We start from the raw sequence: 16,668 nt of genomic DNA, 5'->3' as shown, positions 1-16,668 counted from the left end.
AGCTGCTGTTCTTTTCATTGCATCATGAAGCCTCAGAAAAATCTTGAAGGCTGTAAGATAATGGTGATGCATTCTTGAACATGGATTTGCTTACTAAATTCCAGATTCCAAAGCTGAGAGGGGTTGGGGTGAGCTTCTTGAAACCTGAGAGGAGATACTCTTGGGACCAATAAAAGGCCAGATTTAAGTTCTAGTTAGATAAGCTTATGGATATTTTTACCATGAAAGGTGATATACCAGCTGAAGTCCTGGGAGGTTCCAGGAAGTTGTCAAAAAATTTATCATAATGGGCTATTAAAGCAAAGTTGAGATCAGAGCCATAACTAGAGGTAGAATCCATTGTTCCTCTGAAGTGATGCTCTGCACAAAAGAGGAGGAAGAGGGTCCTTGTTGTGTAGGTCCCAGGATAAAGAAGGGGCAGAAATGGGGTCTGTTGGAGAAAAGCTGAATCTGGGCAGAAAGATAGTGAAGATCCAAGGTCCTGGCCTCTGGCCAAACTCTGCCTGTGGAGAGACAGTCAATAAGCACTTTATTAAGTGTTTACTATGTGTCAGGCATTGTACTAAGTGCTAGGGATACAAAGAAAGGCAAAAACAGTTCCTGTCCTCAAGCAGCTTACATTCTAATGGAGGATACAAAATGAAACTTACTAGGTATATGCAAGGTATATACAATGTAACTAGGAAACAATCTCGGAGGAAAGGTACTAGTAGTTGGGGGTGGGAAAAGTCTTTTTTTAAAGATTAATTTATTTATTTTTAGTTTTTAACATTTGTTTCCACAAGACTTTGAGCTACAAACTTTTCCATCTCTCCCCTCCCCCCACCACAATATGGTATGTATTCTGATAGCCCCTTTCCCCAGTCTATTCTCCCTTCTGTCACCCCCCTTATTCCCTTTCCCCTTACTTTCTTGTAGGGCAAGATATACAGGCATTGCCTGTATATCTTATTTGATAGCAAAGGTCTTTTGCAGAAGATGGGATTTGGGATGAATCTTGAAGGAAACCAGGAAAGCTAAAAAGGTAAAGGTGAGGAGGGGGGAGCATTCCAGGCACAAGAGATGGCGAAAATGAAGGCGCAATCAGGAAATGGAGTGTCTTATGTGTGGAACAGTTAGGCCAGTATGGCTGGATTGTAGAGTGGACAGAGGGCAATGAAGTGTAAGAAGATGGGGAAAGGAAGGAAAGGTCCAGTTTTTAAGAGCTTTAGTGCTGAAGGAACAGAGGCTATTGGTAGGGGAGATGTTTCCCTAGCTGTGGGAGTTCTCATAAAAGGGGCTGGCTTCTTAGGGCCATAGGCCGTAGGCTATTCAGAGGCAGCAGCCTTGCTTCTCCAGGGTGGAGGATATGAAAGCCCAGTTAGACTGCAGCTTTGGAACTTGTGGTGGGCCACAACCCTCTCCTCTTCCCACATCTCCAGTTTTCCCCAGGTATTTGAATCCCTACTGACAGACAACTTTTCTTTGGGAGTTGAGATGAGAAAGGGCTAACCATGTAATCTCACAATTGTCCTTTGATGTTATAGGCAGAACCAGAAATCTGGGTTGGAGCCACCACAGAGGGGGACTGAGGCAGGGGCATTCTCTGAGTATCTTTCTGTGCTGGATTCTGAATTCTCACTTCTGACTTCTCAGTTCTCAATAGCTACCTTCTAGGTGTATATACTCTTTTTAGGGCCCAGGGGCTTCATCAGCAAAAGGGTGTGGGCCTGAGGCTTAGTGCCTAGTAAGCAAAGGGAGTAGATCTGCCTACAAACCTCTAATCAAGCTTCCCTTAATTGGCCCCACCAGAGATCTATTGAATGGGGGGGGGGGGAAGATATTTAATCACTGATTGGCATCACAGTGTGTGTGGTGTGGCTGTGTAGAAGAGGAACATTCTTTCTCAGGGAAGCAGAAGGAAGGGAGATCCTAATCAGTTTGGTGTCAGCCCAACTAATCGAGGAGTCAGTCTTAATGGACTTAGCTCTTAGATATGAGAGTTTCGTGTAAATTACAATGATGCCAGAAGTTCAATGCCCTAAGTCCAATTTCTGCACTTTTTTTCTATCAAGTGTTTTGTTAATATACCCAGAGATAAAGGAGACAGAGTATACAATCCAATGTACAAGCCTGAATCAACCCAACCTGGTGCAACCCTTGGTCTGGGGTTAGAAATCAGATGTATCCAGTACCTTTGACAGTCAGATACAGAGGGAGCCTCTTTATCCCCAAGCCCTCAAGCACCGAAGAGCCTGGAGGGTCCTGGGCTCTACTGAGAGCAGATGCTTAATTATGCTTCTGTTTTCCTGAGGAAAAATCTCTCTGCACCCATCACTTCCTGGAAGATCCACCATAGGAGAGGCTGCTTGATATAGTGGATAGCAAGCTAGCCTGGAAACCAAGTTGGCTGGGGTTTATGTCCCACTAATCACCCTATGGGCTGTGTGACTCTGGGCCAGTGTCTTAACCTCTCAGGTGCCAATTAGTGTTACAAGAGGGAGTTTCCTCATGAGCATTCTTGATATCCATGAAGCGATAAGACCAGGGCCTGAACCAGATGAACCATTTTATAGCATTTTCTTGGGCATTATTTATCCTTGCTTAAGCAAAGTAATAGAAGCAGAAAGGTGGAAAGGGGGTAGAGGAGAGAAGGTGGTGGAGGAAAGTCAATCAAAGCAGAAGAAAATAATGAGGACATTCATTCCTTCATAAAAAATGAACTCCAGGGTGAGTTTGGCAGGACATATGAGAGTATGGCTGCTGGTCAAGCCTCCATGGGTCAGACCATGTGTGGACTCCTCTGCTTGATTCTGGGTCCTGCATTTGAGGAGGAGCATTGACAAACATTCATTCTAATGCCTTCTCTCCTTATTTCTCTGTTGGTTATTTTCTGTTTGTCCAGTATCTGGCTTGCTTTGTATATATTTGTTTGCATGTTGTCTCCTCCATTACATTGTAAGCTCCTTGAGGGCAGGGGCTGTTTTTTTTGCCTCTTTTTGTGTTTCCAGAGCACATAGTAGGCACTTAAGAAATGTTTACTGATTGATAGTGTGGACAGATGAGGGTAAACAGAAAGGGCAGGGGGCCCTGCAACTCTATCACATGAAGACCAATTGAAACTCATACCGAAGAAAGTATGCCTAAGTTGGAACTTCATGACTCACCTTGGCCCAGGGTCATTGATGGAGAATAGGATAAGGCCTGACAGATCATTTCAGTTCAACTTTCCCCTCCTTCCAGTTTTGCAAGTGTGGAAAGTGAGGCTCAGAGGTTTGAGTTGCCAAAATCACAAAGCTGACCAATAGCTGGATAGAGACTAGAACTCGCATCTCCCAGACTCCTGGCTTAAAGTCATTTCCACTATAGCAGGTGGGCTTTCACTTCCTTATGCACCAAAACAACTCTATCTCCTATAGCCTGGGCTAATCTGTGAAGTCTTTGCCAAAGCTTCAAGATGCTATTGGTGGGCTTTGCCACCATGTGGCTCCCCCGGGTTTTGGAGTGCCTGAGCAGCTAGGACAACTGACTGGAATTTGGCACTTAGAGACAGAGAGATATCTGCTCATAAATTCCACCCATCAGGCCATGGAGCCATGACCTTCTTGGGAAAGTTTCCATGGGGAGCAAATGCTAATTGCTGATGCCCATTTACAAAGCCGTGGAGCAACGGATGGTACCCTGGGGGCACTATCAGGAAGACCTGAGTTCAAACACGGCCCCAGACACTCAGTAACTGTATGACCCTGCACAGGTCACTTAACCTCTGTTTGTCTCAGTTTCCTCATCTGTAAAATGGAGATGATAATAGCACCCTCCTCCCAGCTTGTTTGTGAGGATCCAGTGAGATAAAGATGGGAAAGCCTTTGGCACGGTGCCGGGCCCACAGTACATGTTATATAAATGTTAGCACTTGTTATTACTGTCACAGAGTATGTTCCCAGACAGCCATCGGCATGTCAGACAACATTCTTTTCAAACGCCTTCGGTAGAGAACCTTGTCTGGATTTGGATTTTCCATTGGCCGGATGGGAAGCCCAATCAGTGCTAGGGTTTAGATGAAGTCTTGCAGGCCATGACTACATAAGAGATTTAACGTTATGGAGCAAAGGGACGTTTAAAAGAAGCATCTATGAAAGCAGGTGCTGAATCGGCTCCCACTGCCCTAGATTGGGGCTTCGTAACCTGTGGTCCATGAACTTATCTTTTTTAATAATGTGATGGCTCTATTTCAAAAGCTGGAAGAGAGGAATAGTTTGTCAGCTAGGCGGTACAGTGTATAATAGAGTGCCAGCCTTGGTGTCAGGAAGACCTGAGTTCAAATCCTGCCTCTGACCCTCACTAGCTATGTGATCCACCATGGGCAAATTACTTCACTGCTCTCAGCCTTGGTTTTCTCATCTGTAAAACAGGGAAACTAACGGCACCTTCCTCACAGGGTTATGAAGGTCAGCCGAGGCTACATAAAAGCTACTTATTCTTATTATTATATAAATATATTCTGTATATTATGTAATAATATATAACCTATTTATATAATAATATTATAATATCAATATTACGTATCAGGAAGGTAATAAGACATCTAGGTTCTATTCACAAAGTTGCATATTGACTTCATTATTTTGAATAAATTAACTTCTCCATACTTAAGTTTCCCTGTCTTCAAAATGCTTTATCATTAATGATAACAAAGGAATATAGTCTAATAAACCCTGAGTCAGGAGGCTTTAGGTTCAAATCTCGCCTGACTCTAGCTGTATTACCATAGGGAAGTCACTTAACCCCTAATTGGCCTGTTCCCTTGTTAATAAAATGGGAGTCAAAATTGCAGCTACCTCACAGGGCTGTTGGTGAGGATTAAATGAAAGAGTGTAAAGCCCTTCATAAACTTTAAATATAAGGGGCAGCTAAGGGGCACAGCAGATAGAACACCACCTTGGAGTCAAGAGGACCTGAGTTCAAATATGACCTCAGATTCTTATTAGCTGTGTGACCCTGGACAAGTCATTTAATTGCCTCCAAAACGAAGTGTTCTATAAATGTCAGGCATTATTACAAGTCATATATAGTGTTTTAAGATTTAGAAACATATTTCTTATAACCCTTGGAAAAAGGCAATGCTATTATCAGGCTATTATCAGGGAATGGAGCTCATGACGGAGTCAGAAAGATGTGAGTTAGGGTCCTGCCTCTGACAATGCCCAGTTGTCTTTCTACCACACCCCAGGGGTTGTCAACTCTTTGTCTACCCAGGGGAGAACACAAATAAAACTATTGTAACCAGATCATTTTAGGGTCTCTTTTATTTTTATTTTTTGAGGCAATCGGGGTTAAGTGACTTGCCCAGGGTCACACAGCTAGTAGGTATCTGCAGCCTCCTGGCTCCAGGGCCAGTGTTAGGGTCCATTTTAACTCTGTGGGTGTAGACCTGCTATCTGGTGACTCTCTAGCCTGTAGGCCATGATAGCCGCATCTCTTTCAGTTGATTTGACCAGCATCGACAGAAAGGACAGACAGCAAGAAATGGCCACCAGAGAGAAGGTCAAGTCCCTTGCTACCTTGTTTCTGGAAAAGGTTCAAGGTTTTGATGATTTCTTATGGAGAGCCGCCGAAGGGGAAAGTGCAATGAATGTGTCCGTGGAGCCAAGGTAAAGTGAGCATCTGGCAGGGAAGGGCCCCTACCTTGCTTGTTGGGAGGCAGCTGCTGGAAACAAAGACCCTGGCCCTGCTCTCTGCTTTCTGACAGGTCTCATATCAATTCAAAGAAGTCCATTAACTTGCCATCACCTTCTTACCACCTACAACCAGGGATGATGCAGCAGTTCGCCATTCTAATTCGGTAATTCAAAGACTTCTGAAGTTGATTTTAAGAGGAAAACTGCATTTAAACATTTTGATGGTGGCCAGTCAATAGACAATTTGTAAGCATCTATGTGTGCCAGGCACTGTGCCCAGAGGTAAGTCCTAGCGATAAATAATCATGGTCCCTCACTGAATAACAACAGGCCCATCTATCTTGTGTTTCTAAAGAAAGTGGAGTTCACCTGCAAGCAGTTCACATCAACTCAATATTCATAAAGGGACTACTGTGTGCAGAGGACAATACCAAGTGATGGGCGAGGTATTAATCTTAGAGAATAATTAGACAGAATACCTGCCCTCTTGGAGCTTTCTGTCTAGAAAGGAGCTAAGATACATGCTGCATTCCTCTCATTGGAATGCAGGCTCATTGAAGCCGGTGACTATTTTGTCTTTATATCCCTACTGCCTAGAAATGTGCATTGCATATAGTAGGTGCTTAATAAATGCTTGTTGATGTAAGATAGACAAAGAACTATAATACAAAACAACCCCTGATCAGCACATAAGAGACAGGATGCTCTCTGTCAGGTCATGGGGTTGGGGTGGGGCGGGGGAGGGAAAGGGGAAGGTCATCACCCTCACTGCTGCTAATTTGGTGTTCTGCTTCTTAAGTCGACAGATTTCCAATGACTTCAGGGACCTGTCAACATTGCTGATCAATGGGTTAGAGGCCCTTGCGATGGCCATGATAATTGGATTTCTATATTATGGCCATGGAGAAATCCAGCGCTCCTTCATGGACACTGCTGCTCTCCTGTTCCTGATTGGGTCTCTGGTTCCCTTCCCAATGATTCTGCATATTATTGCAAAATGTAAGTGCTGTGTTTGTTATAACCATTGCTAAATCCAAAGATGGGAAAATGTCATTCATTTGGAATTTACTGGCTTTGGTATTCGTGACACTTTGGACTGGGCTGGGCTGGCTAGAAGTATACCTTTCTTGGACCTAAAAAGAAGAGGTTTACTAAGTCATTGAATAATGATCACAAGGGGCATAATTAGCCTAAAATAACTTCTTTCCTTGAAGCAGGCTTTTAATTTAATTCTGGAACAGCTACTATGTACAATGCACTGTGTACAAAGATGAAAAAAAAGCCCCAACAGTCCCTAACCACATGGAACTTACATTCTATACGGACTTGGGCATTTTACTAACTGGAAAGGTAAGGTGGGGATGAGGTGTGAAGGGTTTTACAAGTCAAACAGAGAAGCCATTGTTTTATGCTCACAATAAGGGGCATACTCAAAAGGTAAATGAGTTGCATTTTTTTAAAAAAGTCTGTAATTTAGTTTTCCCATTAATTGCACTGGATATTTCCCTGGCCAAAAGCCTCTCTTGGTTATTCCACAACAGATGAGTGTTCATTCAAATCCACTATCTGTTATGTACTCACCATATGCAGAGCACTGTGCGGAGTGACAGGGTTTACAAAGACCAAACCAGAAAGTTTCTGTCTTAAAGCAACTCACTTTCTATTTGGGAGTATAACTTATGCAGACAGGTTAAGACTGATCATTTGAGAAGGGAGAAAGGACTGACAGGGCGAGGAAAGGCTTTGGAGAGAAGAGGCAGGGGAGCTGGACCACAAAAGAAGCCATAAACTCTAAGAGGTAAAGTGAGGCAGGCTTAGAGCCCAGAAGGGCAGCATAAGGCCTGCAGGGGTTGGGCAAAACCTTGGAGATGGGAGTTATTCTGTTCAGGGAGCAGCCAGCTGGCCAGTTTGGCTAGACCAGTGCCATAATGGAGCTAGCTCTACATTCCATAAACAAACACACATGATTTGGCTCAAGACCACCAAGATAACTGTTAGCTAGAGACACAGGGTAGTACAGAAGAAAGTCTAAAATGAGTCTGAAAAAGCAGGTGTGTGAAGTAGAGCAAATTATTGACCTCCTTGCCCTAGGCCTCAGTTTCTCCGTTTAGAAAATCAATCAATTGAAAACATTTATTATAAACCTGTTTTATGATGGGCAATGCTGGAGATGAATAGGAAAGGAACAATCAATCCTTCCTTAACTTCAAAGAGCCTGTGTTCTATGTGTATATGTGTTCGTGATACTTATTATGTATCACATATTACATATACATTATTTGGGGATAATATACATCAATATACATTCTGGGGGAAGATAACATTATATGTATGTACAATGTATAACATGTCTATATACATTATAGAACATATGCACAACATGCATATATATACATATACATTATAGACACATGTAATAAATACTATGTACATAGTATTTATTATGCATGTATACATCCTATACATATTATAAAATGTATATAATATGTATCTATCAATCAAAAAATTTTTGTGCTAAGCACTAGGGATACAAAAAGAGGAAAAAGCCCCTGCCCTCATGGGGTTTACAGTCTAATGAGGGAGACAATATGCAAACAAATACATGCAAAACAAGTTATATATAGGATAAAGAGGGGTCAGGGAAGTCTTCCAACAAAAGACAGGATTTTAGTTGAGAATTAAAGGAAGTCGGAGACATTAGTAGTTGGAGTGGAAGAGGGAGGGTGTTCCAAGCTTTGGGGACGGCCAGAGAGAATGCTCAAAGCCTGAGCTGAGAGATGGAGTGCCTTGTTCATGGAATAGCCAGGAGGCCATCTGTCATATGTGTATGTAAAGGTATATGCACATTATATGTCATAACATAATGTGTATATAGGCATGCATACATATATACACCATGTAAAATGTGTATATAACATATATACATATATGTTATAAACACTAATACATACAAAATAATGGATACACACAATGTATGTGTATGTATATATATATATATATTATGTTATCTTCCCCATAGAATGTAGAACATAAAACAGACTATTATCCTTCCCATAGAATATGTATGTATATGCAGAATGAACACATGTAGAATAAATGCAAAATAAATACAAATAAATGCAAAATAAAATAAAAACAAATATGAATAAATAAATTAATAAAGTTAAATGCATGTTAGACAGGTAGGCAATCAACAGTTGGGGGGATCAGGAAATCTTTGTGTGCTTGAGCTATGTCTGGCAGGAAGTTGGGAACATCTGTGAGACAGAAGCGATGAGGGAGTGTATTACAAGAATCGGGAATGGCTGATGCCAAAACCAACATGGATCTGGTAGACTGAATGCCATTTGTGAGGAACTGAGAAGTCCAGTTTGCCTACAATAGAGAATATGGGAAGGGGAATAGATAACTGGAAACATAGGTTGGGGTCCTTACATTTATATATCACAGTTGTGAAGGGCCTTAAAAGTCAAATAGAAATGTTAACATTATCCTAGAGGTAGTAGGGAGCCACTGGAGTTTATTGAGGAGGGGAGTGAGATGCTCAGATCTGCATTTAAGAAAAATCACTTTGGCAGCTAGCTATGTGGGGAATAGATTGGAGTGGTGTAAAGACCTGAGTACAATCATAATCCATGCCAGAGGAAGTAAGGACCTGAATTATAGTGGTAGCTATGTAAGCAGAGAAAAGGGGATGGATGGGGAAGATGATGGGGAGGCAGAATCAACCACGGCAACTAAGTGGCTCTGTGGGGTAGGTGAGAATAAGGCGCCAAGAAGAATTCTGAGCTTATAGAAGCAGGAGACTGGAGGAGTGGTGGTGTCTTTGACGGAAATAGGAAAGTTTGGCGGGGGACAATCTTCTCTTGGGGAAAGGGGAGAAAATTAAGGAGTTATACTAAATGTTATTTTTGAAAGGAGAATTTTATGACTCACAATGCCAGCCTTCTTTAAGGACCTGGCAGCTCAGAGCACTACAGAGACCACCACTGTCAAGCTCTTCATCCTCCCTCTCAAAAGAAGCATCTTCTCACCTATTGGTTTCTGACTAGCACATGATTTCTGATCCTGCAGCCTTTCACTGTAGCGCCCTGAAGAATCAGTGACTTGATCCACTTCCCTGCCCCCAATTCTTGGTGCAGGTTTGCCTTGATTTAAGCAGGCCTGATCATAAATGATAGATGTTAAAGGCAAATAAATTGGAGTTGAATGGGGGTAGGGCAATAATTTTTCACCTTACCAAAGGGTTCTTTAAATAGCAAAAAAGGAAAAAAAAAACAACGCCTGCTGAGTCTAAAATATTTGATTGCCTAAAAACCCATGCACAGCTTTACCAGAGAGTTCTTAGGAGCAAGGACTAATCTGTTGTGCCCTTTAGCTCCTCACCTGTCCGAGGTGCTCGGTAGGTGCTCAACATTTGTTGTTTGAGAACATCTTTCGTGCAAAGGGAGGTATACCTGCACGCATTGCTATCATGCAAACCTTCAGAGTCCAAGGCCCACTCTAGGAAGTAGCCTAATCATGTATGATGTGGCACAGGAGTTGGGTGTGGATGCTAGGTCTGGTGTCTGCTGACCCCCCTCAACTGACTCATAATGGATGACCTTGGGCAAGTCATTTTCTCTTGCTGCTGCAGTTCCCCCATCGGCTAAATGGGGGCAATAATACTGACCTACCTCACAGGGGTGTGAGGCATTGCCAGTTGCTCAAAAAGTACTTAGGATCTTTGGGTGGAGGATGCTGGGAGCTGAAGTCTTAAGCCTGGCCCAGGCTTCAGTCCTCATTGAACTGTCTCCACGAGTGGAATGACTTAACAACCCAAGCCAATTTTCTGTGTATCCCATACTCCCCTGTCCCTCCAGTCACCCTTTCATCAAAGCTGCTAATTCAGATGTTGACAGTGTTTTCATAAATGTTGGAGTCAAATAGCCAAGAAATAATTGTGGAATTGTAAGAAGGGGAGGCACTTTCTTTGTCTTTCCACAGAGAAGGTAGGGGTGTTTCTCTTGTATTTGGATTCTAGTACCCATGTTCTGAGAAAAGAGGCCCAGGCTGCCCCAGGAGCAGAAATGACCCCAACGGTTTTGATTCCATTCTTTCTTGACTATATCCATACATTTACAACTGATCTGATCTTAGGACAGCAACATCCTTACCACCATCTTTATGGAATCCGTTCCCAAGCTTCCTCCTGGGATCTTGTGTGCCTCCCCTTCCTATTTCTTATGTAAGGGAAGAATATGTATATTCCCACATTGGAAATAACCATTTTTAGAGTATTGTTACATTTAACACTCCCAAACCAGAGTGTGGATGCTCCCTAATGTTTCATCCAAGCCATTATATTCAGCATCTATTATCTCTCTTCCCTAGGGTTCACAATGCGGACCTGATGTTTTTACTGGTCTGGTTTGGAATGGCTTCTCTGGGCCCCATTTTGTTTTCTCAGACATGGGCTTACGGGCCTTGCTCTTTCTCAGTTCCAGGGGGTTCATCCAGTTCCTGTCCCCAACAAGTCCCATTTTTTCCTTCCCTTACCCTCATCCCTGGATCTGTAACCCACGAAAAAGCACAAGGTCTTGGCCCCTTGCTGCTGTTACATGTTCCTTTTTGTGTTACACGGACTTTTCTCCTTACTCTTCGTCCAGCATCAGAAATGCCAAGCACAGCCCACGGGAAGTCTGGACAATGGAGAGTGCTCAGCTGCCACAGGCCAGGAATGAGAACTTCAGTACTGGCATTGTAGCCCCTCCCAGCCGTCCCCCCAGACTGGGCACCAGGTCGGCCCAAGAGGCTGACGCATCTCTTGGCACCAGGCTTCATGGTAGCTTTCTTTACCATCCAAAGCAGATCGGATCACAATCTGGAGCCAGATGTCTGGATGGAAAATGGGAGATTGAATTTTTAATGGCCTTTGTTTTGTGGGGGAGTTTGGGGTATGCTTTCTTGGTTTGATTTTGGCCAAGTCTGGCTAATTTTTTTTAAAGGAAAATTGTGTATGTTACAACTTCTAAATGTAAATGTTTAAAAATAGGCATTTATGTGTTTCCACAACTGACATCCAATGCAGACCTCATTCTCTCCCCTTCTACCACCTTCCTCTTTTTCTCCCTCTTTTCATACTCTTGTATTGGTTTTAATAAATGGTCGCTTTTCAAAAAAAGAGAATTTTAAACAGTCAAGAATTACAAAAAATGCAACATATCATTAATATGAGAAATACAGATGAAAACTACAGAAGTTTTACCTTATAGCTAGCAAATTAGCATAAAGAAGATGACAGAAAACACAACAAGATGATAAAAAAAATCCAAATAGCCAAGGTTAGAGAACAAGGAAAGAATAGGCATGTTAATACACTGTCATTAGACCTGTGGATCGGTCTGAACATTGGAAATACTCTGTGTAAGAAAAGTGACTGAACAGTTCATAATCTTTGACTCAGTGACCTTACTATAGGGCACATATCCCAAGGAAATTATAAGGAAGTTAAAGATGTAGAGTAAAATAAACAACTAGGAGAACCACATACATGATGACCTCAATGATATAAATCAAAGCCAAAAGGAGGCCAAATTGTGAGTAATGCAATAAGTAATCTTTGTCCTAGAGAACCAGACACGAAATAAATGCTTCCTTTCTCTCTATGGGGAAGTAAGCACGCCTTGAAGACTTTCCATGTGCCAGCACTCTTCTGGGGAGGGATAAAAATGGAACATTCCATTCTGCCTCCAAAGACTTTACATTCTACCAGGGCAACTACGGCAGGAGATACAAGTTATATACAAGTTAACATATAAGTTACAGGAGAGTGTAACATACAAGTGTAACAAGTTCACTGTCTTGTTTTTTCATGTTTTTGTTACAAGAGAATGTTCAATGGGGGGTGTGTTGTGTGTTTGGGGGGCATATCTGTAAATGATATTAATATAAAAACAAGAGATTGTCAAGATGTCTAAAAATGAAGTGGTTCTATTTTAGTTGTATTAAAGGCTATTTCCAGAGACAGTTATTAGTAATTTTGAACATTTCATTCTGTATTAGCTTCATTTTTCTTCTTCCTTTAGGTCACTCTGAAAGGGCAATGCTTTATCATGAACTTGAAGATGGGATGTATTCTGCTGGCCCATATTTCTTTGCTAAGGTAACCCATTTCTAGGTGTGCATCAGTGTGCCTGCCTGCATATTAAGTGGGCTGGATTAGTGTCTGGATTGCTATCACATTGTCGTTGTGTTTTTCAGCTATTTCAGTTGTGTCTGACACTTAGTGACCCCATTTGGAGTTTTCTTGGCAAAGATACAGGAGTGGTTTGCCATTTTCTTCTCTGGCTTATTTCGCAGATGGGGAAACTGATCAAGTGACTTGCCCAGGGTCACACAACTAATGCACCAGGTTTGAACTCAGTAAGATTGAGTCTTCCTGATTCCAAGCCTGGCACTCTATCCGCTATACCACTTAGTTACCCCAAGTTAAATTATATAGAAATTATATTAATGCTACATTTTTTCTGAACCTAAGACAAAGATATGTGGAACCAAATAGCAAAGGGAATGTTATAATCTATTGCACACTTGGAGAAGCAGTGCCCTTCGCAATTCAAATATATCCGGCAAGCATGCAAGGATCTGCTATGAGTAAGACATTGTGCTAAATAACCATCCAGGATTTTGTATTCTCCTGGATTGAATTTTCAGCAGTTACAGAAAGGATAGTCCGAAAAAGGAGTCTTTGCAGAGCTTGGCATTTCTTTCTTTCTTTCTTCCTTCCTTTTTTTTTTTTTTTCAAGATTACATAGTAAAACCTTCTTAACTTGAACTGGCTGAGAGGTAAGGAGAAGGCCTGGCTAAACTAGAAGACATTTTTCCAATTAATATTGTTTTCATTTGTATCGTTCTAGTCCCCCAATAGAGCGGAAGCTCTGAAGGCAGGCTGTTTCTTTTGCATAGTGCCTGACAGAGAGAAACTACAAGCATAGCAGATGCTTAGTGAGTTGGTTCTAGTGGAATCAGATTACCTGTGTGAAGGGGTAGAAATGTCACTTGGATGGATAAGAAAACTGTGTAATCAGATTTTGAAAAGCCCTGAAGAGGGCCTTGTGTGTGTGTGTGTGTGTGTGTGTGTGTGTGTGTGTGTGTGTGTGTGTAAGGGGAATGCTTTTTTAGATGCTTCAGAATGCAAACCTCCCCCTCAACCTTTTGTTCACTCAATTCCACAAACATTCATTATGGTACCAGGAACTGTGATAAGCAACTGGGGATATACGGGAAGCAAAAACACAGTCCCTCCCCCTCAAGGAGCTTCCATTCAAATGGGAGAGACAGCATGACAGAGAGTACAAAGATGAATTATAAAGGAAAGATGAATTTTAGCCCAGGCTCTAAGTCAACAAGTCAAAAAACATTTGCTCATGATGTGCTGGGCACTGTGTTAAGTGTTGGGGGTACAAATACAAGCAGAAAGAAAGACAGCCCCTGTCCTCAAGGAGCATACATTTGAATAGGGAAAGGCAACAAATAAAAAGCTGAAAAGCAGGGGGAGGGGCACCCCTTTGGAGGTAAGTTGGGGAAAGAAGTCTGGGGAGTCAGGAGCAGAGGCTGGAGAGGAATGAAGGGTGCCTCCCTAAAGTGGAAATTCTGGGAGTGAATGACCAGAGGAAGGGCTAAAAGTTGGGGTGGAGGGATCTTCCAAGTAAAAGTTGAAAGATCACAAATGGGAAGGAAGGGAAAGGAATAAGCATTTCTATAGTACCTACTACGTACCAGACATTGTGATGAGCGCTGTTAGAAACATCATCTCATTTGATCCTCATACCTATCCTATGAAGTAGGTGCCATTATTATCCCCATTGTACAGTTGAGGAAACTGAGGCAAAAAGAGGTTTGTGATTTGCCCAGGGTCAACCAGCTAGGAAATGTCCAAATTAGTAAGGTTTGGATAGCTACGGTTTTGAGAGTCACACGTTAAGGAAGCCGATAGGGTCACAAACAGGAAACCACTTCATGGTTCAGAATCATACCATAAAAACAAAAGTCTATTTTACTCTTGTGAATCCTGGTGAATTGTTTCCTATTATTTTTTTTCCTCCCTAAAGAAAACAAGGATCCACTCTGTTTTAAACCCATGATCCGTTTCTTACCAGGTTTTGGGAGAGCTTCCAGAGCACTGCGCTTACGTGATCATTCATGCGATTCCGATCTATTGGCTAGCAAACCTCCGACCCGATCCAGAACACTTCATCCTGAGCTTCTTGATGATCTGGCTTGTGGTCTATTGCTGTCGGACCATGGCGCTCTGGTGTGCGGCCTTGCTGCCAACTCTCCACATGTCCTACTTCATGGTCAATGCTCTGTTCAACTCGTTTTACCTAGCAGGGGGCTTCATAATAAACATAGACAACCTATGGACAGGTAAGGCAACAACCATCGTCTCCCCTCAAAACAGAAGTGGGTGGGACTTCTACTTACCTTGTACTTTGATCCCCAGGCTGGTGGTTTAGATTACAATCCAAATAAATGGGTATTGCTTCCCATTGCTACGGGTGGTAAAATGTAGGAAATGTCCTTCCCATCACTCACAGCCTATAGGGCTCAGACTCAGATTCTTCTGCCACTCGCTACTTGTGTAATCTCAGGCAACGACAATGTCTGTGGTCGCAGGTTCCTCATGATTTCTATGGTTCCTTCCAGCTCTAGATGAAATCTTATGAGTTTGCCGCTTTGACAGGTTCTGCTTTCAGGAACAAGTATCGATGGAGTTTCTTACTTGAACCAAGAGAGCTGTCTGATATTTCTTGACTCAACTTTCTCACTGCCAACAACCTGACCCCATGAGGTGTTTATTGATTTACTTTCCTGGTCGGATTTTGCTCTGGCCTTAAAAGTATCTAGGGAAGTACATTTCAAGCCTAATGGGGAATTTCTTATTCTCAGTACCAGCTTGGATTTCCGCAGTATCCTCTCTCCGATGGTGTTATGAAGGATTAATGCAGATTCAATTTAATGGAATCACTTACATGATGCAGGTTGGAAACATTACCATCCCAATACAAGGAAAACTTGTGAGTAATATCCGTGATCTTAACTTTTTAAAAAAAAATAAAGTTAAAAAAAAAGTTGGTTTTGCTTTAAAAAGATGATTGCAGTAACATTTCTCTTATGTTTTTGCCCACAGATAGTTGATGCTCTGGATCTGAATTCACAACCACTGTATGTTAGCTATGCTATAATCACTGGCCTCAGTATTGCCTTCATTATCTTGTACTATTTGTCCCTAAGGTTTATCAAGCAGAAAACAAGCCAAGATTGGTGATAAAAGGCTGAATACCTGGAATATGCTGCAGGTTATGGTGTGGACTTGAGCTATGTCACTAACTCTACCTCTCCACTGAGAAGTCCTTTCCTAAAGATTCCTACTGGATAAAGAGCAGCCCAGAGACTCACCATCCAAAGGGCTGATCTTCATCCTCTGGACCATAAGATGATGCAGTGGTACTTGCAAGCCACAGGATGGCAGCAGAATAAAGACAGTTGAAAGTCAATTTCAAATCTTTGGACTGATATCCTGTTTATTGGAGCATCGATGTGTCTATTTGGTGAAGCTTATCAAAATTAGCTTTATTTTCCTCTGGGCCTATATATTTACCTAGGTACAAGATGTGGACAAACCACATCTGGATAGGTTCCTCCTATTACTTTGAAACATAAGATGGGACCAAATGGAAACCTAGAAAAAATATTATGCATATATAGTTTTTCCCCTAGAAATAATCTTCAGGTTAAAAAAAAATCTATCTTGTAAAACATATCACTGAGAAACTGTGACCTGAGAAGGGTAATAAGTCTCCCAGCCATTTAACTGAAGGATGAAAGAATATGTATGTAGCAGAGGAGGTGGCTAAGCCCATGTCACCAAGACTTGTATAAGGGATTTGGGGTTTAGAGATTATATAATGGTATAATGAAGAGCGCTGGCTTTGGAGTAAGGATATGAGTTCAAATCCTGATTCTGTCA

At 42.0% G+C, this 16,668-nt stretch overlaps 1 protein-coding gene across 1 annotated transcript in view; it reads left to right on the top strand.

Annotated features, from left to right (window-relative positions):
• ABCG8 (ATP binding cassette subfamily G member 8) overlaps positions 1-16,087 on the top strand; it is a 46,029-nt gene extending 29,942 nt beyond the window's left edge. The window contains exons 7-13 of the mRNA XM_036751308.1: positions 5,465-5,630; positions 5,729-5,821; positions 6,457-6,656; positions 12,725-12,801; positions 14,798-15,065; positions 15,588-15,715; positions 15,829-16,087. Coding sequence (XP_036607203.1) covers positions 5,465-5,630; positions 5,729-5,821; positions 6,457-6,656; positions 12,725-12,801; positions 14,798-15,065; positions 15,588-15,715; positions 15,829-15,966 — 1,070 coding nt within the window. The 3' untranslated portion in view covers positions 15,967-16,087. The remainder of the gene's footprint in view (positions 1-5,464; positions 5,631-5,728; positions 5,822-6,456; positions 6,657-12,724; positions 12,802-14,797; positions 15,066-15,587; positions 15,716-15,828) is intronic.
• The last annotated feature ends 581 nt before the right edge of the window (positions 16,088-16,668 follow it).

The sequence above is a fragment of the Trichosurus vulpecula genome, chromosome 3 (assembly GCF_011100635.1).
Source record: "Trichosurus vulpecula isolate mTriVul1 chromosome 3, mTriVul1.pri, whole genome shotgun sequence".
Lineage (NCBI taxonomy): Eukaryota > Metazoa > Chordata > Mammalia > Diprotodontia > Phalangeridae > Trichosurus > Trichosurus vulpecula.
The sequence above is the reverse complement of the archived record's forward strand: the minus strand, read 5'-3'. Positions and strand labels throughout refer to the sequence as shown.